Below are 24,582 nucleotides of genomic sequence, written 5' to 3'. Positions count from 1 at the left end.
GTTTGGGTCCCTTGTTATCCTCCTCCAGCAAAAACTACGGAACAATCCTCTAGTTATGATGGTGACTCAGAAGCTGAGCAAGGTGCGTGTGTGTGTGTATGTGTGTGTGCACGCGCGCGCGTTTGTGAGTGTGTGTGACTCTAAGTGGCCCTGACTGATGATATGTGTTTGAACATGCCGCTACATGTGTGAACATGTACGTGTGTATGTGTGTGTGTGTGTGTGGTCTTGTGGCTAGGGAAATTGTACATGTTTGTTTTGGGGTGTGTCTCAGTGTTTACCCCAGATACACACAGGAACTTTGCTAAGGTTGCAGAGCGTATTCACACTCCAACTTGGCCCCCTAGGAATCTTCTGGCAGCCCTCAGTGGCAGCTAGGGCCTGAGGCAGGGTACCCCGTGCGGATCCCTTGTCCTCCAAGTGCCTCTGGGAGTCTTCCAGAATTCTGAGCTAAGGGTTCCCCTCCCCCACTTCCTCCGTACAGCGTCACGGGACCTCTAAGGCGTTCCCGCCTAGGAAGGAGGTGAACTTAGTTCTTCGGGGCCTCAGGCTCCGGGCTGCTTCTCAGGGTCCTCCACTGGAGGGAGCGCCCAGCCCAGTGGGACCAGATGCCCAGTCCCCAGGGGCCCCAAACTCTGACCCGGAGAAAGTTTGTGTGGTAGCTAGGCAGTTTAGGGTGGCACGCCTCTCCCAGCTATTAGGTGACTCTCCAGAGGAAAAAATGGATCACTGTTCAGGGGGCTAGAGTACGTGAAGGTCAGCCTCCTACCAGAGTGACTCAGTGGAACCCCAGCTATGCCCTCCCCACTACGTGCTTCCCCACCGGGCACCGGGAGGCATACATGTTCACCCCACTTTCTTCCTCTTCCTCCTCCAGCCCACTTTCTCTTCTCTGTGTCGTCAGAGCTCCAGGGAGGGACCTGGGCAGGCAGAGAAGCCGGAAACAGCAGGCCGGGGCAGCCAGGGTTTACAGTGAAGAGGAAGGCCGGGATCCGAGTGCCTGCGTGCGTGTGTTTGTGTGTGTACACATTGAGTTTTTAGGGCCAGCCCAGGACCCGCTGGACAGCGCTACAGATCCATGGGGCCTGGCAGTGCCCGCTGAGAGAGGGAGAAGATAGCAGAGGGGCTGCCAAGGTGAGGGGGATGTCTGCGGGCGAGGAAGGTGGGGGGACCTTTGACTAAACGTGAGGGATGGATTTTCGGGGCCTCTCGGGATCCTCCCCTGGGCGGGGCGCTTGGTCCCCTGGAAATTGTTTGCTGGTGTTAGTAGCTGGTAGCACCGGGTTCCGGCAGTTTCCAACTTTCGAAGGACTCGGGTGGGTACAGGCCTTCACACTCCCCTCCCCAGCGCGTCACGTCACTTTCCCCAACGCTCAGCCCTGCACCTCCTGAGACGTGGAAAGTCGCGGAGCAGAGGGGAAGGAGGGCCTTCTGGGTGGGGGGTAACGTGGCTGCCCCTCCCTAGAAGTTGATGCTCCTGGGCCCCGAGCCTGTTCAAGCCCTAGCTGCTGCCCGCTAAAGGTTCCTGTTCAGGGTGTGGCTGGAGGATGAGCGAGACCCAGATGCAGACCTCATGGTGCCCCAGAGGAGGGGGAATTTCCCCCTCACACGGCTCGCTTGGCTGCAGAAAACACTGAGATTTCCCCGTGGGAGGGCGGCCGGCCGGGGGTTAACCCTCCTCGTGCTGACCTGGCTCCACCTCCTCGCGCCCTTTCCCGCCCCCACTGCCACCGCCACCGCCATATACACACATTGGGCAACTCAGAGAAAACCTTGACTTTTGCCATTGGGGTTCCACGGTCGGCGGACTCGGAATGCAGGGGAAGAGGAGATAGGGAAGAACTTGGGCTACCAAGCTTATGATGAAGCTTCTGGGCGGCCGGGCTTCCCCTACCGCGGAGGGGGGAGGGGCTGGAAGGGAACGCTGGCCCCGCCTCTTGCAGTGTGGCTCCGCCTTCCTTCCTTCCCTCAGTAGGGGACTGAACGCAAACGGTGTCAGTGGCCAGGCCCGACCTGTAGACCCTGTACCGTTACTGGGTGCGCAGGGGAGAAACATGGCTACATGGTGTCTGGGGAGGGAGGAGGGTGAGTCTTGAGTCAATCTGCAAGGGTATTTAGAGGAAATGGGAGCTGTTTGTGGCTTAGAGGTCCCCAGTCCCCAGGAGGATAAGGATTGGGCCAAAGGTCTGGAATCAGAGCACTCCAGAAACTGGGAAGAAGACAGAATTCTTCCTTGATATGAGAAGAAGCTGAATGGTATTATACCTCAGGATGCCCCACCCAAAGGGGTAGACTGTTTTAGAACAGAAAGTCTCTGGTGGAGGACCCTGAGCGGTGGTGAGGGCTCTTGGAGTCAGAGGGAGAGAGAGAAACAAGATGTTTAGGGGTAGCAGTGTCCTGAGAAGGGGCCTCTTTGTCTTCCATCTGGGAGCCCTGGGGGAGTTGAGAGGCTCAAACAGCAGGGGGACTTGGGGACACCCAGGGAGTTTCCATCCCTCTTCCTCCTCCTCTTCCTCTCTGAGAGGACACTATGAGAAATGCGAACTGAGAGCCCCCTGGGAAACCACTGTTCTACCCAGCCCACTCTGAGGCCCCTGGGAAAGTAGGGAGCTAGCTCTCTCTGCCTGCGCCCACCTCCTCTCTCCCTTTTCTCTCCTCTTCCTTTGGTTTTTGGTTCTCTGGTTGCCCAACTCTTTCCTCCAGGTCGGCCAACCCTGCTGTTTCTCCACTCTCCCCCTTTCTGTTCCCCTTCCCATTCTTCCTACCCTCTCTATTTCCTTGAGGTGATTGGGCTCCTGAGCCGGAAGGAATTCTAAGAGCACAGTATAGTGATTGATTCTTACGGAGATCCTGAGCCCAATTACCAGCTCCTTGCCCAGTGGCCTTGGTCAAGTTGAATAACCTCCTGAGCCTTAGTTTCTTCATCTAGGAAAAGGGGTAATTTCACACTTTAAAATAGGGCTGGAGAGATGGCTCAGTAGTTAAGAGCGTTGGCTGCTCTCCCCAAGGACCTGAGTTTGATTCAGGCATACATGGCAGCTCACAGCTGTGTATAACTCCAGTTCCAGATGATACATACGTGCAGGCAAAACTCCCATTAACATTAGATAATATAAAACTAAAACAATTGTTGGAAGGGGACAGTGATGTAGCTCAGGGATAGAGCATTTGTGTAGCATGCATGAGGCCCTGAGCTTCTTTCCTAACACACGCGCACGTGCGTACATGTGTTTGCACACACACACACACGTGTAGTTATGAGGTTCCAATGAGCTAATGTGTTGAGTATGATGTATCTATGGAATAGTGCATAATAAATATTAGACATTACTGCTCTACCATCATCGTCATTATCAAGCTTGGTGATTTTTGCAGTGTTGGGCATTGAACTTTCAGACATTTTACAAATGCTAGGCAGGCGTCTTCCCATGACAGTGTCTTTCAGGTTGCTTCCTAGGATCTTAAAATTTTGAAAGTTTTCCATGGGCCCCTTTGGGGTCGGGAGGAAGGGCGAAAGGGAGAGGACCCAGTGGACTTGCTGCTGTCCACACTTGCCTTCGGCCAGGCTTTGCACCCCTCCCTCCCTAGGGGTTTGCTCTCCGTGGTTTTAGTTACCTGCAGTAAGCCACACTCTGAGAATATGAAATGGAAAATACCAGAAAAAGCAGTTCGTGACTTTTAAACAACTTTTATTATAGTATGCTGTAAGTTTATTCTATTGCTGCTGTTAATTTCTTTATCCAACTTATGTATTAAACTTTGTGTAGATATATATGGGAGAAAATATAATAGATACAAGAGTAGATGTTACATGCTATTTTAGGCCCTATCATGGTCTCGCGTATCCAGATGATGTCTTGAAGTGTCTCTTCCGGACACTAGTGTCACATGGATTAAAAACTAGGAGTCAAGTGCAGTGGTGCATGTCAGTAGCCCTAGCAATTGGGATGTGGAGACCAGAGGATCTTATGGCGCACACCTTTACCCCAGCACCCAGGAGGCAGTGGCCAGCAGATTTCTCTGGGTTTGAGGCCAGCCTGGCCTACATAGGAGGGTCCTCTGATGTACTCAGATCACTTGCCTAGCACATACAAGGCCCCGAGTTTGCTCACAGCACCCCTAGAATCAAAATTGTTTAGCGCTTTCAAATGTTTAGAAACAGCAAAGGCATGGGGGTGTGTGCCTGCAATCCCAGTACGTGAGGGGCCGAGGGGAAAGGGTTCCTTGAGCTCAGGCGCTCAAACAAACTGGTCCACAGAGCTAGATTTCTTACAACAAAAGTTTAGAAAGTGCTCTGTGCATTCAGCCCTCATATTTCGTGGCCAAGATCCTCAGGGTGTAGTCTTTTTACCGCCAGATCCAGAGCAGGTCCTGTCTTCCCTGAGTCTGCTCTTTCTCCTCTGTCTCGTGTGTTCTTGTCACCTCGCCCTTCTGGGTATATTTCTTCAGCTTGCCCATGTCTACCACGGAAAGTATTACCCTGTTTCAGGCATTGGTCAAGGGAGCCCATGGCTTAAGGTGCCCTGGCAGTGGGTATGACCAAATGACCGGAGAAGAAAAAGGCTGTTTGGGAAGAAGGATTGTGATGCCCCACGTCCTCACTCAACTCTAGGACTTGACCCTGAGAAACCAGAATGAATCTAAGCTCTGGAAAGATACACTGTTTTAGGCTCAGCAAAACTGAAGGAAGTTCTTGTCAGGACCATCCATGTGGAAGAGCTACGCTGAGTTTCTGGGGGCCTCTTTGAATGGCCTTGCTCTTCTCTCCCAGGCACCTTGCACACCCCAGATCATGTCTCTGTGGAGTCTGGTTTCCAAGATGTCCCCAGAAAAACTGCAACGACTCTACGTTGACTTTCCCCAACACCTTCGGCATCTTCTGGCTGAATGGCTGGAGAAGCAGCCCTGGTGAGTCCCTTATGTATCTTCCCTCTCTTCAGAGCCCTTCCTGATGGAATTCAGGACTGAGGACTCGTTAGTAATAGCCTAGCACAGAGTGGGAGCGGGAGGCATGGGGGACAGCTGCAGACAACTGTCTGGTGAGGATGGAGAGGGGAAAGAACCACTGGGTTCTTCGCTGTAGAATGGAGGCTCAGAAGCACCGAGGAAGCCCTGGCTTGAGATTGATGATGTCCCCACAGGGAGTTCCTGGTTGGTTCAGATGCCTTCTGCTACAACATGGCTAGTGCCCTGCTTTCAGCCACTGTCCAGCAACTTCAGACCTCTGCAGGGGAGCAGGGGAAAGGAAGCACCATTTTGCAGCACATCAGTACCCTGGAGGTAGGACAAGAGGGGAAGGGAAAAGGTTGGGGTGGGGTCAAGGTAGAGCTGGAGTGAGCGAGCACTGGGTAGAGGAAGAAAACTGCTTGCTTGGGAGATGTTGAAAGCAAATGGTACTCCTGTGGTTGGGCGCTAGCTGGTATGCAAGTCGGTTCTTAGAGCATGCAAATGTTTGATGCTTGAGAGTCTACAGTTATGGTCTCCGCCAGTGTATCCATGAATGGGGACAAGGAATTGGGGGAGGGCATGTATAAGAGTGAGGCTAACTGCTAATCCCTTTCAATTCTATAGAGCATCTATCAGAGGGACCCCCTGAAGCTGGTGGCCACCATCAGACAAATACTTCAAGGGGAGAAAAAAGCTGTTATAGAAGAGGTATTGTGATACCCCACTTCCCATTTGTATTAGTCGGGGTTCTCTGGAGGAAGAGAACTTACAGAATGAATATGTGTATTTGCATGCATGTATATATATATACATGTGCATATTTATATACATATAAATATGTATTGTGTATATATATACGGCTTATGGATTGTAGTCCAACTAGTTCAACAATGGCTGACTACCAATGGAAAGTTCAAGAATCTACTAGTTGTTCAGTCCATAAACTAGATGTCTCAGCTGGTCTTCAGTATACTCCGGAATCTTGAAGTAGACTCTAATGCCAGGGAAGGAGTGGACTGGCTAGGGAGATCAAGAGCACGCAGGCAAAGAGGGCAAGCTTCCTCCTTCCATGTCCTTTATGAGGGCTACCAGCAGGTATGGCTCAGATTAAAAGTGGGTCATCCCACCTCAAAAGATCTGGATTAAATGTGTATCTTTCCTAACATAAACACTTGGGAGGCAGTGACAGGCAATCTTGGAGTTTGAGGTCAGCCTGGTCTACAGAGTGAATTCCAACGGAGCTACACAGAAACCCCATCTGAAAAAGCTAAGAAAAAAAGAAAAAAGAAAGAAAGAAAGAAAGAAAGAAAGAAAGAAAGAAAGAAAGAAAGAAAGAAAAATCCTTCACGGGTGTACCTAGCCACTTGGGTTTTAGTTAATTCCAGATATAGTCAAATTGACAACCAAGACTAGCTATCACCCATTGTTAAATTGATACACAGTCATATCTCCTTAGGTCATGCTTCATTTCCAAATGAAAACAATAGCCCAGGTCATAATTATGCCTAACACAGTATAACTTTCCCACATACAACCACAAACACATTACATATTTAAAATAGGTGGCACTGTCCCTTGAGGGACATTCTTTTAATATCTCAAGCTTAAATATCATAACCACTGATATTATCACTCTCTCTCTCTCTCTCTCTTTTTGAGATGGGGGTTTCTTTGTGTAGCTCTGACTGTCCTGGAACTTGCTTTGTAGACCAGGCTGGCCTTGAACTCATAGAGATTAAAGGTGTACACCTCCACTGTCGGGCCTTATTTATTTATTTTTAATAATTTGTTTATTTTTATTTTGTATGCATTTGTGATTTACCTATATGTGTGTCTGTGTGACGGTGTCAGATCTCCTGGAACTGGAGTTACAGGCAGGTGTGAGCTACCATATGGGTGCTGGGAATTGAACCGGGGTCCTCTGGAAGAGCAGCCAGTGCTCTTAACCACTGAGCCATTTCTCCAGCCCCTTAGCTAATATTTATAACTACCTTCTCTACTACCCACTCTGTATTTCCTCCACCCTCTGCAAGCACCTCAGCAGGTCTTGGCTCTTCTCCTGTAGGAGTGACCCACACCTTCATTCCCAACAGGTCTGTGTCCTTGGTCACCCTGCCAGGATTAGGCTGTAGTTTCCCATTGACCTTAATCACAGGACATGGTAGCACCAAGAGATGCCCTGAAGGATTTCCTGCACTCCAGACATAATCTCTCTTACATCCACTGTGGAGAGGCAGTCCAGTTTTCCCCTGGTAATCCCCTCCGAACAGTTTTACTCCTGTTGACTTAGAGGTATCAGAAGCACAAAGTGACCAGGGGAAGTCTGAACTTCTGCTTCAATGGAATGTTTGTTATGTCTCCTGGCAGGAGCGCTCCCCCCCCCCCCATCTGGAACTAAGACTTCTAGGCCAGCAGAACTTAATGTTGCAGGAACAGGAAGCAAGAATGTGTCCAGTGGGTCACTAGGAGTGATAGTGGGTGAAATCACCCCCTTTTCACCCCTTGATTCCTGGACCCGTGGATTCTAGCCCAAGCCATGAAAACCTAGGAAGAATTTAAACTCAGAAAAGACTCCATGGTCTAGGCCCAGGATAACCTGGGGTTAGAGTGAACCCCAAACCAAGTTTAGAGAGACAGACCAAGGGTTAAAAAAGTAGTTCTGCCAGAAGAATGGTCTTACCCTAAGGAGGTCCGAGGAGGGGTAGATGGGGTGCAGAGGAATGGTCAGAGAGGCTTACCTCTTGGCATCTGCTCCTCCCATGCAGTTCCGCCACCTGCCGGTGCCCTTCCACCAGAAGCAGGAAGAACTCAAGTTTACCACAGCCCTAGGGAGGCTTCAGCACCGAGTAAGGGAGACCCGCCTTCTCCGAGAAACTCTGCAGCAAGGAACCAAGGCTGGACAAGGTGGGGTCCAAGGCCTGGATTCCGGAGGAGTTTGGGGAGGGTTGAGAAGTGATCTTTTCTTGGACCTCTGCCTTGCGTGAACCTCCATTCATCTTATCCCCCTGATTTCTGCCTCTGCTCTCAGTGTCTCTGCACAGCTTGATAGAAACTCCTGCCAATGGCACTGGCCCGAGGGAGGTGAGTAATGGACGGGCGGGAGGACACTGAGGTCCATGTGAGCTGGAAGGACCGAGTTGACAGACACGAACTGAATGTGGGAGGGGACCAGGAGAAGGTAACGTGCGGGCCTGGCTCAGGCTCCTTTCTGCTGTTAGGACCTGGCCACAATGCTGCAGGGGACTGTGGGGGACCTGGAGGCCACCCAGGCCCTGGTGCTGAAAAGGATTCAGATTTGGAAGCGGCAGCAGCAGCTGGCAGGGAATGGTACACCCTTTGAGGAGAGCCTCACAGGCCTGCAGAAAAGGTGAGGGCAGGGCTGCTGGGGTGGGAGCATGCTCAGGTGGGTACCATTGTCTCTGCAGGGTGGTACACAGGTGTGAGGGAAAGGGGACTGAGGACAGTGGCTTTGAAGTAGGCCAAGACCCACAGAAATCAGTTACTGTTCGCAGGAGGAACTGAACTCAAGACTTTGCGTGGTTGCTGTCCACAAAGATCCTTCACACGTAGCTCAGCTGAGGAGACACAAATAGAGAGTCTGCCATTATTTGTCTCTTCAGGTCCATGTCCAGAGGAGGGGGCTGGCTTGTATGTTTGTACATTTTGTTTTGGTTTTTTGAAACAGGGTTTCTCTGTGTAGTCCTGACTGTTCTGGAACTTGCTTTGTAGACCAGGCTGGCCTCAAACTCAGAGATCTGCCTGCCTCTACCTCCTGAGTGCTGGGATTAAAGGCGAGCGCCACCACCGCCTGGCTTATGTATGTTTGTTTTTAAGTGTAAGACAATGTCTTACACTGTAAGATGTCCTGGAAGTCACAATATAACCCAGGCTGACCTGGAACTCACTGCAACCCTCCTGCCTCAGCCTCCCGAGTACTGGAATTGTAAATTATAGCTGCTTAGTCACCGTGCCTGGCCTGGCTTGAGAGCCCCTTTTCCATTTGGTCTGTGGGGGTGGTGGCACATTGTTTTTTCCCCTAAAGGACTCAGTGCCTCAGGCACTGGAACTGTAGGAAGAGGCTGCTGGGCTCTCCACAGGGACTCTAGGTCTTGACAGTGGGCTCCTCGTGGAAGCCAAGATAGGTCCTAGAACCCCCCTGAGTCCACGTGCCTACTGCTCAGCCCAAGCCTGCTTTCACAATATCCTGTGTTCTCCTGGGTTTAAGCTGAAGAAAACAGCCTGAATTCTGCGCTCCCTGACACAGGTGTGAAAGCCTCGTGGAAATCTACTCCCAGCTGCAGCAGGAGGTGGGGGCAGCCAGTGGGGAGCTTGAGCCCAAGACCAGGGCGTCGCTGCTAAGCCGACTGGATGAAGTCCTGCGAGCTCTTGTGACCAGGTAGACACTAGAAGCCCCTGCTGTAAGCAGACGCCAGGAAATGAACGAGGCCACCTGAAGGGGACCAGGCCTAACTCTCTCCTCCTCACCCTTCCAGTTCTTTTCTGGTGGAGAAGCAGCCCCCTCAGGTTCTGAAGACACAAACTAAGTTCCAGGCTGGAGTTCGGTTCCTGCTGGGTATGCAGCTCCTGGGAACCTCAGCCAAGCCTCCCCTGGTCAGGGCTGACATGGTGACAGAGAAGCAGGCCAGAGAACTAAGCCTGCCACAGGGGCCTGGGACTGGAGTGTAAGTGAAGGCTGGCCTTGGTTGGAGAAGGCCTGGGTGTGTGTGTGTGTGTGTGATAAAGGTCAGAGGAGGCTGGCTTCATAAAGGGTGGAGCTGAGGGAAAGAGACCTTTGGGGTGTGGAGTCTCTGAACTCGGACTAGTCAAGGCAGAGGAAGGGAAGGGTATCTCTGTTAAGAAGAATCATCAGGATTTGGCCAAGAGGGAGACTTCTCTCCTTAAAAGCCAAGAGGGAGGCCAGCAAGATGGCACAGTGGGGGTTGCTGCGTGAGCCCGATGACACTCATTTGACTCCTAGAGCGTATGGAAAGGTGGGAAGAGAGAACTGGCTTCGGTATGCATGCACCCCGCATCTTGCCCATGTACAGCAGCAACAGCGGTAATAATAAAAGTTAAAAACACATAGGGTAGTGTAGATCGGTGGTAGGATGGGTGTTTAGCATGCCAAGGTACTGGGTACTAGCAATATACATACATGCACACAGACACACACAGAGAGGAGAAAGAGAGAGAGAGAGAGAGTAGGGACATAGAGAGCCAGGGCCAGTGACAGCAGTGGTCAGCACATCCCCTGTAGAGCCTAGCTCCTCACCACAGGCCAGGCTCTTCCCACTCTGACCCCTGGCAGGGAGAGCACGGGGGAGATCATGAACAACACCGTGCCTCTGGAGAACAGCATTCCCGGGAACTGCTGCTCAGCCCTGTTCAAGAACCTGGTGAGAGGCCCTGGGGGACAGGAGGGGTACCCTCGCCTTGAGAAGGATGTCGAGGGCCCAGAAAGGAGCCCACAGAGCCTTTGCCTCTTACCTTCCCTGTTCTCCCTTCTCACCCTGGCAGCTCCTGAAGAAAATCAAGCGCTGTGAGCGGAAGGGCACAGAGTCTGTGACAGAAGAGAAGTGTGCTGTGCTCTTCTCCACCAGCTTCATGCTGGGCCCCAACAAGCTCCTCATCCAGCTGCAGGTGAGCTCTGACCCAGCCTGCTGCGGCCTGGAACCTGCTAGAGCCCTGGGTCCCATATCTCCTGTTTCTGGGATAATACGCCGGGCCAAACAGAGCTGAGAGGAAAAAGACCTGGAGGGTGCATCCAGGGAACAGCCTGTGTAGCAACCAAGGCTTTTGTTTGTTTTCTCACCTTTCTGAGGCAGGGTATCATGATGTAGTCTATGTTGCCTTTAGACTCTTCTTTAAATATTATTATCATCGTTATTGGGGGGGTAGCATGTCCATGTCACAGAGCACATGTGGCGATCAGAGGACAACCCTTCTACTTTTATGTGGGTTCTGGAGATCTAACGGGTCACCAGGCTTGTGCTGCAAACACTTTTTACCCATTTTTTTTTTAAATATTTATTTATTATGTATACAATATTCTGTCTGTATGCCTGAAGGCCAGAAGAGGGCGCCAGACCTCTTTTACAGATGGTTGTGAGCCACCATGTGGTTGCTGGGAATTGAACTCAGGACCTTTGGAAGAGCAGGCAATGCTCTTAACCTCTGAGCCATCTCTCCAGCCCATAAGCACACACTTTTTCACATACACATGCACATTTGCCAACAACTTGTTATAGAACAGGGCACTATTTCCAGTGATATCCAAGCACGCACGATCTGCTGGTTTTGTCTTAGGGTTACTATTACTATGATAAAGCCCATGGCCAAAAGCAACTTGGGGAGGAAAAGGCTTATTACCCTTTACTTTTCCAGGTAATGTCCATCACTGTGGGAAGTCAGACAGGAACTCAAGCAGGGCAGGAACCTGGAGGCAGGAACTGAAGCAGAGGCCATGGGAGAATGCTGCTTACTGGCTTGTTCCTCATGGCTTGCTCAACCTGCTTCTATACACCAAGACTATCTGCCCAGTGTGGCTCCGCTTATAATGAGTTAGGCCCTCTGACGTCAATCACTGATTAAGAATGTGCTCCACAGGCTTGCCTACAAACCAGCCTTATAGAGGCGTCTTCTCAACCATGGTTCCCTCTTCTCAGATAACTCTAGCTTGTGCCAACAAAAACCCAACCAGGACGTATTTCTAGATAGCAGTGTAAGATAGGTTCTATTAACCTCGATTTACAGATGATGACATTGGGTCATGGATTCGATAGTTTGCCCAGGTCACACAGCTTCTGGGCACTGGGATTGGTATTTGAAAGTCTGACTTTGTCACATTGACTTGTAACTGCTTCTCTACACTGCTGTCCTCATTGAGCAAGTGTCCAGTGATGCCCACCAGCTTTTAATGATGTCATGTGAACTCCCCAGCATACTGGAGTGACACACTGTTCTTTGAGGACACTCTGTCTCCACTAAGGATAAACTTCTCTCCCTACCCCTTAGGCCCTGTCTCTGCCCTTGGTGGTTATCGTCCACGGCAACCAAGACAATAATGCCAAAGCCACCATCTTGTGGGACAATGCCTTCTCTGAGGTGGTAAGCAAAGACCCAGAGTGGGAGATGGGGCAGGGTGGGTTCTTATGCAGTAAGATGGGGCCGTCCTGGCTGGTGAGTGGCAGGCATGTCTTTCCGGTGGGTCTGCTTCTGTGCTTCCAACATCTTTCCATGCTGGTTGTACATACAGCCGTCAGGCCAGGGCACCACAAACAGCCGCTGAGAAACCCCTGTTTGTGAGCCAGCTTGAACAGCACTGCCGCTGCTCAGGGAACTGGGAAGAACGGAGGCCACCAGGTGAGGACTGGCCACGCCCCCTCTCTCCTTCTTTTACCCAGGACCGCGTGCCTTTTGTGGTAGCTGAAAGAGTGCCCTGGGAGAAAATGTGTGAAACTCTGAACCTCAAGTTCATGGCTGAGGTGGGGACCAACCGGGGGCTGTTACCAGAACACTTCCTCTTCCTGGCCCAGAAGATCTTCAATGACAACAGTCTCAGCATGGAGGCCTTCCAGCACCGTTGTGTGTCTTGGTCACAGTTCAACAAGGTCATTACCCTGTCCTTTCAATTTCCTACCCCAAGTTCTTCATCTTTGGGGCACTCAAGACCTCCCTAGCCTCCACCCAGGGACAGACTTTTAGGGTCTTCACGGTGCTACCATCATGTGGCCCAGAGAGAAAACTTCCCATTCTGTGGCATTCTCTGACATCCCTCAGTTTTGGTCTGGGGGCCTTGTCCGTTTTTTTTTTTTTTCCAGTGATTTGTATGACTCAGTCCAGTTGTGTGCAAACAGAACTCTGCCTTGAAAAATGACTTTGACCCATTAGGAAAATAGTCTATTGCAAAACGTGGGTGAAATCATACAAGACTGTGCAGCAGAACTGCTGCTGTGTGCTGACAGCTTACTACATGCTGGGCATGGGTTCACACTGTGTGTGTTAACTACCTTAATCTGCCCAACATCCCTTTCGCGTAGGGAGGTGTTATCTCTATGTCTTTCACAGATGATGAGTCCGTGCTTAGTGAGGTCCCATAGTTTGTTCAGGTCACATAGCAAGAAACACACTGAGGTAGAAACCCAGGTTTCTTTTGAGTTAAGGTCTTGCTACTATGTAGCTCAGACTAATCTCAAACTCACTGTGTAGCCCAGGCTGGCCTTGACCTCAAGTTCCTCCAGTCTTAGCCTCCTAGGTACAAAAATGCTCAAGGAGAGTCCTGCATTTCTTCTTCCTTCCTTCCTTCCTTCCTTCCTTCCTTCCTTCCTTCCTTCCTTCCTTTCTTATTTTTGTTTTTTTTTGTTTTTGTTTTGAGACAAGGTTTCTCTGTGTAGCTTTGGAACCTGCCCTGGAACTCGCTTTGTAGACCAGGCTGGCCTCGAACTCACAGAGACCCGCCTGCCTCTGTCTCCTAGAGTGCTGGGATTAAAGGCGTGCACCACCACCATCCACTGAGCCCTGTATTTTTACCTTTCATATTAGCTCCTGTGTTTTTCTGTCTCCAAAATAAGGTGGCTGGGGACTGAGTCAGTCAAGAGCACAGAGAAAGGAGCGCTTGTCTCTGCCCTTGGTGGTCACTAAGCACAGCCACCAAAAGAATGCTAAACTCCCCTGCCTCTCGTGTACAGTGACTTCCCCTGGATCCCACTTTAGGTCTTTCCTCTTTCAAACAAACAAAAAAATGGAGGGTGGGGGAAGAAGCTCATGTGACCAGAGAATGCGTTACTGAAGGGAACAGGACAGCAGGACAGACAGGACAGCAGGACAGCCCTGAAGACAGAGTTTAGCACAGTGATTAGGAGGGGCTCCATGCTAGACTGCTTGACTCGAATCTCCACTCTGTCCTTCAGTGTGGACCCCGGGAAGTCACTTACCCTTCTCAGCATCCATTTAGTTGTTGTGATTGTTATACTGTATCCAGAATTATTATTATATCCAAATAAATTACAGAAAAGCCCAAAGGAATGCCCAATGTAGTCAAGGTAAGTGGTCGCCATTGATGGGCCTTAGGTCCTCAACCATTGAGTCTCACACTCTCAGCTCTGTGCTTGCTCCAGCTCGGCCCCTGCCCCGCTCACCTCTGCTCTTCTCCACCCTTCAGGAGATCCTGTTGGGCCGGGGCTTCACTTTTTGGCAGTGGTTTGATGGTGTGCTAGACCTGACTAAACGCTGTCTCCGGAGCTATTGGTCAGACCGGTGAGTCCTTGGCCCCAGGCGGCCCTGCACCTGTGCCTGCGGCTCCCTCTCTGCACCCAGTGTCCACATGCATGTCTCCTCCTTCACTCTGCCCAGGCTGATCATCGGCTTTATTAGCAAGCAGTATGTCACAAGTCTTCTCCTCAACGAGCCAGATGGAACTTTCCTCCTCCGCTTTAGTGACTCTGAGATCGGGGGCATCACCATCGCGCACGTCATCCGGGGTCAAGACGGTGAGTCCCCACAGCCAGCCCTGGCTATCCTGATGTCCACCCGATCTTTAGGAAGTTCTTCTTTAGGTCTGACGTCTTACCCTCCTCCTGTGGTCTAACCTTCAGCTCCCATAGCAATGGAGATGAATGGGTCTCCTTCATGCAAGGCTTGCACCTTAGGCCTTCTCTCACGTGCCACGGTGGACTGTGACTGGGTCTTGTGTGGGGTGGGGGAAAGAGAAGTTTGAACATAGGAGTCCTTAGGGTCTTACTCCTCTTGTAGGCTCCCCACAGATAGAGAACATCCAGCCATTTTCTGCTAAAGACCTGTCCATTCGCTCACTGGGGGACCGAATCCGGGATCTTGCTCAGCTAAAAAACCTCTACCCCAAGAAACCCAAGGATGAGGCTTTCCGGAGCCACTATAAGCGTGAGCGGGCCATTCTGATTCCCCCTGCCACCCACTTCCTCCCTGACTGCTGTGTATCATCCCTGTCTTCCCGCCCATTCTGTAGCCCCACCTCCACCTATCCATCAACCTTCCTCCTCCCCACCTCCTCGAGAGTTGGGTGCACCTCAGTTCCCCTTTCCTTCCCACCACAGCTGAGCAGATGGGGAAGGACGGGAGGGGCTACGTCTCAACAGCCATCAAGATGACTGTGGAAAGGTGAGTGTGATGGTGTGGATCGTAGGTGGGGACGGGGGGCGGGGGGCTGGTACTTATCTGCAGGAAGGGAGTGGCCTTTGTCAGTCACATGTACTTCCTTCTCTTTTAGGGACCAGCCTCTTCCTACGCCAGAGCCCCAGATGCCCACCATGGTGCCCCCGTATGATCTTGGAATGGCCCCTGATAACACCATGCAACTCAACCCAGATATGGGGTGAGGAGGCTGAGAGACAAGGAGGGGACTGACTGGAGCCGAAACCTTTCAGAGGAGAGACGGGTGTGGGCTCGCCAGGGGAAGGGCTTGCGTCAGTCTGCTTTCTTTCCTCAGGTACCCTCCACCATCTCATCCCATCCACTCATTTCAAAGCCTCCCCATAGAAGAGTCAATCAATAACGTACTTCCAGCCTTTCCGGAGTAAGTCACAGCCTGGGGAGGATGAGGTGGGGCAGCATCTGATCACAAGCAGTGGGTGGTGAGGCTTATGTGGGAACAGCAGCACCGGCTGACCCCAGCCTTTGTGCATCCATGGTAGTGATGCCTAAGATTCAGATCGCTGGGGTTTGAGTTCCGGCTTTGCCGACTTTGTATTGGTTACCTAGCCCTCGGTGAGGATGATAGTAATGACATTCTCTGTTGCACAAGGGAATACACTTATTGTTATGATTCCATGAGTTCATAATGTGTGAGGCTGAGCTGAGAGTTTGTAGCGAACACGGTTAGCGTATTCTCTCCTGCCTGTGAGATTTACAGTACCTTACGTGCTGTGTACTTGCTTGGCATTTGTGACTGAACACATGCCCCATGCTGAGTGTGTGCTCCGCATGAGTTGTGATGAGTTTTTTTAATCTTCATGACCCTTGAAATGGCCTAGACCTTTCTCTTCCCCAAGTAGCATTAAGTTGCTTAATCAGCTCTTAGTGAAGGGCTTTTCTGTCTTCCTGGGAGTTGATGTGGAGTAGGCCTAGGAAAATGAGCCATAGTTCAGTCTAAAGAAACATTGGGCCAGGTGGTGGTGGTGCACGCCATTAATTCCAGCACTTTGGAGGTAGAGACAAGTGAATCTCTTGAGTTCAAAGCCAGCCATTTTGACAGAGCAAGTTCCAGGACAGCCAGGGTGACACAGAGAAACCCTGTCTTGAAAACAGACAAACAGGCGGACAATGAAGGCTGATGAGAAGCCAAGGACAATGGCACTAGGTTTCGATCCTAATACATGAACTGGCTTTGTGGGAGCTTAGCCTGTTTAGACGCTCACCTTCCTGGACATAGATAGAAGACCTTCGTCTTCCCGCAGGGCAGAGAATTTGGACTGCTCTTCAGTATCGAGAAGGAGGGGGAATGGGGTGGGGGGAGGAGAAGAGGAGTGGGGATAGGGGGAGGGGAATGGGGGGAGGGGGCAATATTTGGGAGGAGGGGAGGGAAATGGGAAACGGGGAGCAGGTGGAAATTTTAATTAAAAAAGAATAAGAGCCGGGCGGTGGTGGCGCACGCCTTTAATCCCAGCACTTGGGAGGCAGAGGCAGGTGGATCTCTGTGAGTTCGAGACCAGCCTGGTCTACAAGAGCTAGTTCCAGGACAGACTCCAAAACCACAGAGAAACCCTGTCTCGAAAAACCAAAAAAAAATAAATAAATAAATAAAAAAAAATAAAAAAGAATAAGAAAAAAAAAAAGAAAACAGACAAACAGCCTGGGCCACAGTGACGCACGCCTTTAATCCCAGCACTCGGGAGGCAGAGACAGGCAGATCTCTGTGAGTTCAAGGCCAGCCTGGTCTACAAGAGCTAGTTTTTTGAGACAGGGAAAGCCTGTCTCAAAAAACCAAAAAAAAAAAAAAAAGAAAAGAAAAGAAAGAAAAGAAGAGAAAACTAAAACAACAAAACAAAAGGAACAGTGGAAATTGAACATACACACACGATTTTTCCATTTTTCTGGGGAGAAATGCGATCCAGGAAGCACAGAAGTGACTTGCTGAGGGAATGCTAGTCAGTGAAATGCTAAGTCAGGAGAGGGCCCAGCGCCTTGTCTCCTGACTCACTCCTCTTGATTTTGCAATACTCTCCTTCTTTCCTTCCTGCTTCCAGGCCTCACCTGCAAATGCCCCCCAACATGAGCCAGATGAGCTTACCCTTTGACCAGCCTCACCCCCAGTAAGTGACCTCTCCTGACCCCATCATCCCCATGCTGCTGATGCCTACCCCTCCTAATGGCCTCTTCTGACCCCTGGTAGGGGCCTGCTGCAGTGCCAGTCCCAGGAGCATGCTGTATCCAGCCCCGAACCCTTGCTCTGCCCAGATGTGACCATGGCAGAAGACGGCTGCCTAACTCAGTCTGTGGGAGGTTTTCCCCAGGGCCCCTGGTGAGTGGGAGCCTGGGAGTGAGGGCTGGGAGGACGGGTGCTGTGCCCGCTCCACTACTTTTCCCTCCTCCTTGCAGGGTCCGTGAAGACATGTTCCCTCCCCTGCTGCCTCCCACTGAACAGGACCTCAACAAGCTGCTCCTGGAGGGCCAAGGGGAGGCAGGAGGAGGATCCTTGGGGGCCCAGCCCCTCCTGCAACCATCTCCTTACGGGCAGTCTGGGATCTCAATGTCCCACATGGACCTAAGGACCAACCCCAGTTGGTGATCCCAGCTGGAGGAGCCCGGACACAGAGCCTCTTCTATGGACCTGCTCTGACACCTGCTCGTGCGGGTGCCTCCCGTCTCCAGCTGTTCCTCGGTCAGGAGGAAAGAGCTGGCTGGGGGAAGACACGGCGCACGGAACCACTGCACTCTGCCCTTCCTGCCACATCAGGGCCCCTTTTCCAGCACAAGGGCCAAAGGGATGTTCAGGCTCTAATGTGGTAACAGGTACCCGCGTGCCTGCATCACAACACACACACACAAGGGCCAGAGCACACTGAGCAGGAGGGGACTAGGCAAGCACCAAGGGCTCCTGTGTTGAGCTAGGGCCTGGGACACACATGCAGAAACACATAGACTCTGTGCCATGGACAGGGGGCATAGACCTAGGGCACTGAAGCAGGGGTTCAGGAGACCCCGGGTGGGAGGAAAAAGAGGGTGTAGGTATCGGATTACTGGTATGAATTTTGCCCAGATTAAAAATCAAGTTCCTCCAAAGTTCCAAATTCTTGCCAAAAAAAAGAGGCTCTGTGCCAGTTAGGACTGCCTCACCAGAGTGTGTGTAGCTGTGCCAATGTTTACCTACGACATGTTAACCTATAAATGTCACACATGAACTATATGGCCGCACAGAACACGTATCTCTGCTTTTGCCTGTGCGACGACACGTATTTGAAAAGCTGAGACACTGTAATAAGAGTACCCCAACGCCATTTGGGGTGTAACTATGTGGCTCTGAAGTGCATATAGCCTTGGTGACTCAATGCTTCCTGTGTTTCCTAGGGCCCAAGGACTGAGTGGTACAGGGCTTGCTGTGTAACGCCCTGGGCTTCGGGGGCCCTAGCTGCTGTTTCTCTCGTATTTTTCTGTCCACTGCCAGCTTCTCTCCACTCTCACATCTCATGTGGTCCCTTTTCCCTCACTGGGGGGACAGCGGGGGTCATGGATCCTAAGCCATAAAATAAATTTTATTCCAAAATAACAAAATAAATAATCTACTGTACACAGTCTGAAAAGAAAGACACTTCTCTAGGAGTCTGACAGGTGCTGCAGTCCTGCCAGCCTGAGGAGACCCAGTGTCCAACCCAGGCCTCTAAGGGGCTGGTGGAGGGGACTGTGGAGAACCCTCACAGCTGGGAGGGGGGCGATAACAACGGGGGGGGGGTGTGTGGGCAAACCGCAGCACTTGTTAAATTAAAGAAACAAACTAGAAGCACAAAAAATGGGGAGGGGAGGGGAGACCCAGCTTTCCCAGGCCCCAAGTCTCCGGGCAAACGGTGCCGTTTCCGGTTGCTAGACCTTCCCAGGAAGTTCTTTCCCCACGTCCGAGCTGAGTCCAGCTTCTCATTCCACTGGCGGCCACCTGGAGAATGGGTGTGTGTGGTGAGGGAAGGAAGAGCCCCGGGAGGCTGGAGGCAAAGTCCATGCCCCTGAGCCGGGTGAGGGCGCACCTTGCACCCCTCCTAGTGTCCTCTGGCCAGGCCCCTGCTTGTTATTGCTTGAAGCCCCATAGTCCTGTGCCCATGGGGCAGAAGGGCAGCAGAAGGATCCTTCTAGGGCGGTGACTGGAGTTCCAGGATGGACAATGTGGGGGGTCTAAGTGAGCCAGAAGCCTGAGGTCCTGGGTCTGAGACATCTCCACTTTCACTGCCGGCTGGCCTCTGCCTCCACTTTCACGCTGCTCCTGCGACCCTCCACCAGAGCAGGATGAGGTCCTGGGGCTGGGCAGCGGTCCAGCAAGCCTTCCTCGAATTCTGTAAGAAAAAGGTCTAAGTTAGGAGACAAGGATGGTGACTGAGCCAAAGGGTTGTTCTGAGTGAGGCCAGGCACAGGAAAATGCGAAGACCGCTCCATTTACTCAATTACTGCCTCCTGCCCACTGCGTGTGTATGGGGGTTCCATACCCAAGTGTATGTAGCTCCCCCTCCTATTTTGGTTGTGTGTAGCTCTCTGTCTCTGTGTGTCTCTCTCTTTCTGTGTCTCACCCGCCTCTGCTCTGCTGGAATTTCTGGTTCTGTCAGGAGCTGCGGGGGCGGCTTGGCTCTAACCTCTCCCCCTCCCCCTCCCCAGGCTCAGCCACCCCCACTCATCTCTGATCCCCTCCCAGGCCTCACCCATCCTACAAATAACCCCCCTCCCCAGTTTTTTGGTAGCCAAATCAGGGGAAACACAGGAAGCCAGACTCCCAGCTTCTCCCTCAAGAAAAGCCCCCCCTCCAGTCCCCGCCCCCACTTCCCACCCACGCACAGTTTAAAAATACCAAGCCAGGGTTGGTGGCTTTGTCTGCTGCGTCACTCTCAGCCCAGCGGCTGCCCGGCCCTCTGCCGGCCCACTCCTTTCCTATCCACACACAAAGCGCCCAGCTTCGGGCTCCTTGGCTTCTAAGCTGGGGAACCCTATCCCCACAACTCCCCGCGACTCCACCCCCCTGCATTAGGCAGTTCTAGTCAGGCTTCCCTTACTGCTGACTCTACTGTTCACCTTCACCCCTCATATTCTGTTCCCTGCCCCTCCCCCCCCAGTCAAAGATTCCCCACCTGGGTCAGACCCTCCCCATTGGAAACAGCCCAGCAGTAGCTTGCCCCTGCTCAAGGTCTGGCTAGCTCGGAGCCCCTCTACTGTTCTGACAGCCGTATTGGATCCCTCTTCCTCCCCTCTGGTCCTAGAAAATGAGGACCCTTGTGTGGGCCTGAGTAGCTGGGGTGTTTAGGGACAGCACTGCTGGCTGCCTCACCTGCGAGAGGCGGCTTTGCAGGCACACAGGGGCTGAGGCGGCCCACGCGATCATGGGAGACGAGGCGGGCGAGCCGCAGCCCCTCATCCATCAGTGTCTGCTGCAGAATGTGGCGGCTCCATAGCCCATGCGCTGGCAATGCCAGGGGCAGGTCAGCAGGGGGCGGCGTCAGCCTTGGGCACGACCCCACAGCTGTGGGCATGGGCACTGGTCAGGTCAGGGGCTGCCGCCAACGGTACCCACCCTCAACCGACAAGTCATTCCCATAGGCTCTTCTGCCCCCATCCAGCCAGACCTCCCAGCCCTGTTCCAGGCAGTTGACTCCTGGCTCACTCTTGCAACCCACCCGCCCACTCCCACCTCCTCCCCAAACAGATGAAAGACACTCACCCTGCAAGTGGCCATCTAGGCTCTCCCCAGACAGACTGGCGCTGTCCTCCTCTAGGCTGGGGCGGTATGGGGGTGCATAGGACTCGGGGCCTGGGGGAGGCTGCTGGATTTCAGTATGACTCTGTTCCCCAACCTGTGGATGCCCAAAATTGGGAAATGAGGACCTAGCAAGGCAGTGGTTGCGGTAGGCTGTCCTTTCCTGTCCCTTCTACCTCCCAAACCATACCTCTTGTTTCAGCTTCTTCAGTGGCGGGCCTCCTAATTCTTCAGAGTGAAGCCTAGGAGAATAAGGAAGGTGGTAGGCTTAGGGCCCAGAACACACAGGGCACACAATTTGTCCAGGAAACATGCATTACTTAAAAACTCCACGAAGAAGTGGGCTGGACAGGCATCTCTATTATTGTGGGGGGTTGGGAGTAAAGAGCAGGCCTCAGACAAGTTGACTTGGCAAGAGGAAGACATGCAGGTGGGCGGGAAGCAGGCCTAGAACTGCCTAGGCAGGGAGTGGGGAGACAGCCAGGTCCTTGGCAGGATTCCAACCAGAGGTGGCCCAGGGAAAGGGGGTCTCACCTGGATCCCTTCAAGGAGGAAAGATAGGTGCTCTCTCGGGCTACTTGGCGGGACAGGGAGAAGAGTTCCACCCTTCGAAGTAAAAGCGTGTTGTCTCTCATGCAGAACTGGGCAGCAGCCTCGTTGATGGTGAGCTGTGGCAAGAGGGCAGCCAGTGTGAACCCCAATTCCCCCACTCTTTCACCCCTTCACCACCAAGGGAGGCCCATCCAAAGGATGCTTGCTTTAAATAAACCCAGAAACTTCCTGAGTTTAGAAGGAGGGACTCCTAGCATCCTGATCAGGGCCTCCTTTATTTCTGGGGGGACTTCGACAGCACAGGGCTGAGCAGTTGGGCTCACTGCTCTCTCGGCTTCCCCTTCAGCTGATGGAGGCAAAGCAGCAGCTGGGGCTGGGTGTGTGTGGGGAACTTGAGTGGCCAAGGGGACAATGGTCCAGAGTTTGAGAAGGCAAGAATTCTCAGAGGCAAATGGACTGAACCTCAGGAGTTAAGGGCAGTCCTGAGAACCCAGGCCTCACCTCATGCAAGCTGAGTTGCTTGCCCTCCCGCCGTTTGGAATCCAAGCGGCCATAGATGATGCTGTACTTTCGGATTTCTTCTTCTTTCTGGCTGTCATTGTCATCCATCTCAAAGATGTGGCCCACACTCCGTGCCAGCTTCTTATTGAGCTTCAGCAGGGATGTGACCTCTCCAGCATCACCCCTGGGGAAACTCCGGAAGATCCGCTCCACACTCTCCACCACCATCCGCACCATCTCTGGTTCCAGGCGATCTGGGCCACCCCCAGTCCCACCTGCAGCCATCCCCCCAGCCCCAGTCCCCTCAGGGACTCCTCCCCCTGCAGGTGGGGAGAAAGGGGGTGACCCAGCCTCCTCTTCTCCTCCTGCTCCAACATCAGATTCTGGAGTGCTCTGGCCTGGCCAGATCCGGGGATCCCCTGCCCCAGGTCCTCCAGGCAGTGGTGACAGCTTCTCTCCAAGTTCAAGGGGACTCTTGGGGCTGAAACTTCGGGCACTGCCTGCCTTTTCGCCTGGGCTGCCATGCCCATTGCTCATGCTCCCTTTCCGGGTACCGGCTGTCTCAGAGATCTTGAAAAGTGGGATGCTGGAGACAGGTACGGCAGGCACTGGCTGGCTGAAGAGCCCTGGGTTGGTGGCCCATTCTCTCAGAGCCTTCTGTAGCCGTCGGACATGGAGTGGTTTGGTGGCCATGCCCACAAGCGCCATGATTTCCAGGAACTCCTCCTCACCCGCTTCACATAGCTGCTGCACATCGTCCCCTCCCTGCTGGATGAAGGTCTCGTAGTAGGAAAGGAGGTTGGCACGCTGCAGGACCCGATACAGCTGCAGCTCACCCAGTGTTCGAGGCAGTGCCATGGTTGGGGCACTTGCCCTGAGAAGGAAGGGCAGGAGAGAGGCAGTGAGTACAAATGCCCCTGCTGGGTACCAACCCACACTAACAATTGTCCTCTCTTTTCTGCCTCCTCCTCGTCCCTTCTTTCTTTTGAATGCTTTCTCTTCCCAGTGCCCAAGGCTGAGCACTTTGGGAACTGAGCATGGCTCAGAGGCATAACCATGCCCATGCGATCCCAGACTAGCCAGAAGCACCAAAAGCCAGCGCCCTATCTACAGCTATCGCTATCGGGGAAACCCTTACCTCATCTTTTTTCTTGATCTTTCTGGTCTGGGGCAGCACAATCCTGAACACCGAGGCCCACTAGCACTTCTCTGAAACGACTAGACCCACTTTCACCCAAATTATAGCCCTTACTTTCCCCCTAAAAACCCAGCAGCCTCAGCATTACTTAAGGTAACATCCCACATTAAAGTTAACTTAGGAAACCGGGACTACTCCTTGTCCAGGTAGCTGAGAGGGAGGGGTGTGGCCTCTCCCTTGGCTTTTCAGTGAACCTAATGGACCCTTGCTCCTCTGCCTCAGTTTACTGCGACTGGAAGTTACTGCACCCTTCTAGTATCTCCCCCAACTTTCCAGGCTGTCCAGTACCCTTCAGTTGCTTCCTTCCCTCCTTTTGTGCGGCCCTTCCCACTATTCAGCAAGCCCCTCTCTTCTTCTCAGGCAATGGGGGAGGGAAGCCCCGATTGTTCTGCTCTGGGCCCGTTCTTCCCACACACTCCTACAGTGGCAGCGTCTGTGGGCGAAAACCGCCTGAGGGCTCCCGCCTACTCTTGTCTCCCTTATTTTCCACACTAATCTTCTAAAGGCAGTGCGGAAGCAGCTGAAGACCTCTTGAGGAAGGGGCTGCACACGGAAACTACCCCTCCCTACGCTGTGGTCGGTTAATGGAAAGGGACGTCTGAAGCACACCCCCCTCGAGCCCCAAAGATGCTCCCTTAACCCAAATGAACCACTTTCTCTCGAACCTAGGGATGGTGCGCTACCTTCTAGTGACACACTGAGTCAGCTAAGCGCCCCCACCCCTTGCAATGTTGTCAGATGAAGGTCTGGAGCTTCCCCTGGCGCTTAGGGACATTCTTTGCAGGGGGCTCACCTGCCAGGTCATGCCCACTGAGCAAGTCTGGAATGGAAAAGGAGGCAGTACTCTATCGTATCCAGGTTCGTCGGGTCTTTGTTAGCTCCCAAGATCCCGCAATTCGAACACTCACCCCCTTTTCCATCCGTCTCCACCTCCCACCCCCGTGCCGCTTCCCCATGTCCTCTTTTCGACCTCCACCCTCCGGACCCCATTCCCGAGTCCAGCTCCACCCATCTCTACTCCCCGACACCTCCTTTTGCCCACTAACTTGAGTCTGGGCTGAGGGGTCCGGCGGGTGTTATCTCCTCTGCCAGGTGGCTGCTCCGCTGTGGGAGAGGGCACTCTGTGCATGGACGGCCAGAGATCACCCGTGCCTCCCCTCTCCGTTCCCGGCGCCTGGTGCGCGCTGCGCTTTGCCTGGTGCGCGCGTCCCCGGTCCACCGCTGTCCAGGCTCCGTCCCTCCCTCCACGTCTCCTCTCTCCGAGCCTCCGCGCCTCTGTGTGCCTCTGCCCCCACCTCCCCGGCTGCGCTTGCCGCCTCTCCGCGCCTCCTCCCCCGCAGGACGCACGGGGAGCGAGGCCGGGCGCTGCGCTGGCTGCCGGGCTGGCGGGAGGAGGGCGTGGGCATAACCGGGGGCTGGGACCGGAGGCGGGGGGTGGGGTGTAGGAGCCGAGGCCTCTGGGCCTCCG

At 53.0% G+C, this 24,582-nt stretch overlaps 2 protein-coding genes and 1 pseudogene across 5 annotated transcripts; 1 reads left to right on the top strand and 2 right to left on the bottom strand.

Annotated features, from left to right (window-relative positions):
* LOC130866203 (tubulin polyglutamylase complex subunit 2-like) overlaps positions 1-4,458 on the bottom strand; it is a 22,661-nt pseudogene extending 18,203 nt beyond the window's left edge.
* Stat6 (signal transducer and activator of transcription 6) lies at positions 881-18,663 on the top strand. The gene is made up of 22 exons (XM_057757673.1): positions 881-1,134; positions 4,772-4,908; positions 5,142-5,280; positions 5,572-5,655; positions 7,713-7,851; positions 7,976-8,028; positions 8,166-8,314; positions 9,212-9,343; positions 9,441-9,629; positions 10,256-10,343; positions 10,465-10,587; positions 11,962-12,054; positions 12,351-12,557; positions 14,108-14,202; positions 14,299-14,435; positions 14,698-14,844; positions 15,018-15,081; positions 15,191-15,295; positions 15,410-15,496; positions 17,166-17,231; positions 17,312-17,440; positions 17,518-18,663. Exons 2-22 carry the CDS (start codon positions 4,793-4,795, stop codon positions 17,705-17,707), a joined length of 2,532 nt encoding a protein of 843 aa, XP_057613656.1. The 5' UTR covers positions 881-1,134; positions 4,772-4,792; the 3' UTR covers positions 17,708-18,663.
* Positions 18,651-24,582, bottom strand: Nab2 (NGFI-A binding protein 2). Of its 4 annotated transcripts, XM_057757675.1 has the most exons (8): positions 24,161-24,581; positions 23,908-23,934; positions 21,917-22,790; positions 21,398-21,531; positions 21,054-21,105; positions 20,828-20,960; positions 20,438-20,629; positions 18,651-19,457 (listed from the first exon to the last, which is right to left on the bottom strand). In XM_057757675.1, the coding sequence occupies exons 3-8, from the start codon at positions 22,772-22,774 to the stop codon at positions 19,348-19,350; spliced, it is 1,479 nt and encodes a 492-aa protein (XP_057613658.1). In that variant the 5' UTR covers positions 22,775-22,790; positions 23,908-23,934; positions 24,161-24,581; the 3' UTR covers positions 18,651-19,347. The 4 variants fall into 4 exon arrangements, with proteins under 4 accessions (XP_057613658.1, XP_057613660.1, XP_057613657.1 ...); XM_057757677.1 differs by lacking the exon at positions 23,908-23,934 and having other exon boundaries at positions 21,917-22,681; positions 24,161-24,580; XM_057757674.1 differs by lacking the exon at positions 23,908-23,934 and having other exon boundaries at positions 24,161-24,579.

This window comes from Chionomys nivalis, chromosome 25 (genome assembly GCF_950005125.1).
Source record: "Chionomys nivalis chromosome 25, mChiNiv1.1, whole genome shotgun sequence".
NCBI lineage: Eukaryota > Metazoa > Chordata > Mammalia > Rodentia > Cricetidae > Chionomys > Chionomys nivalis.
The sequence above is the reverse complement of the archived record's forward strand: the minus strand, read 5'-3'. Positions and strand labels throughout refer to the sequence as shown.

Coding starts and splice junctions, on each gene's coding strand:
- Stat6 (XM_057757673.1), top strand. CDS start 4,793: ATGTCTCTGTGGAGTCTGGTTTCCAAGATGTCCCCAGAAAAACTGCAA. Junction 7,852..7,975: donor AGGAACCAAGGCTGGACAAG/GTGGGGTCCAAG, acceptor CTCTGCTCTCAG/TGTCTCTGCACAGCTTGATA. Junction 12,055..12,350: donor ACAATGCCTTCTCTGAGGTG/GTAAGCAAAGAC, acceptor TCTTTTACCCAG/GACCGCGTGCCTTTTGTGGT.
- Nab2 (XM_057757674.1), bottom strand. CDS start 24,243: ATGCACAGAGTGCCCTCTCCCACAGCGGAGCAGCCACCTGGCAGAGGA. Junction 20,961..21,053: donor TGAAGAAGCTGAAACAAGAG/GTATGGTTTGGG, acceptor GGGCATCCACAG/GTTGGGGAACAGAGTCATAC. Junction 19,458..20,437: donor TGCAAAGCCGCCTCTCGCAG/GTGAGGCAGCCA, acceptor TTTTTCTTACAG/AATTCGAGGAAGGCTTGCTG.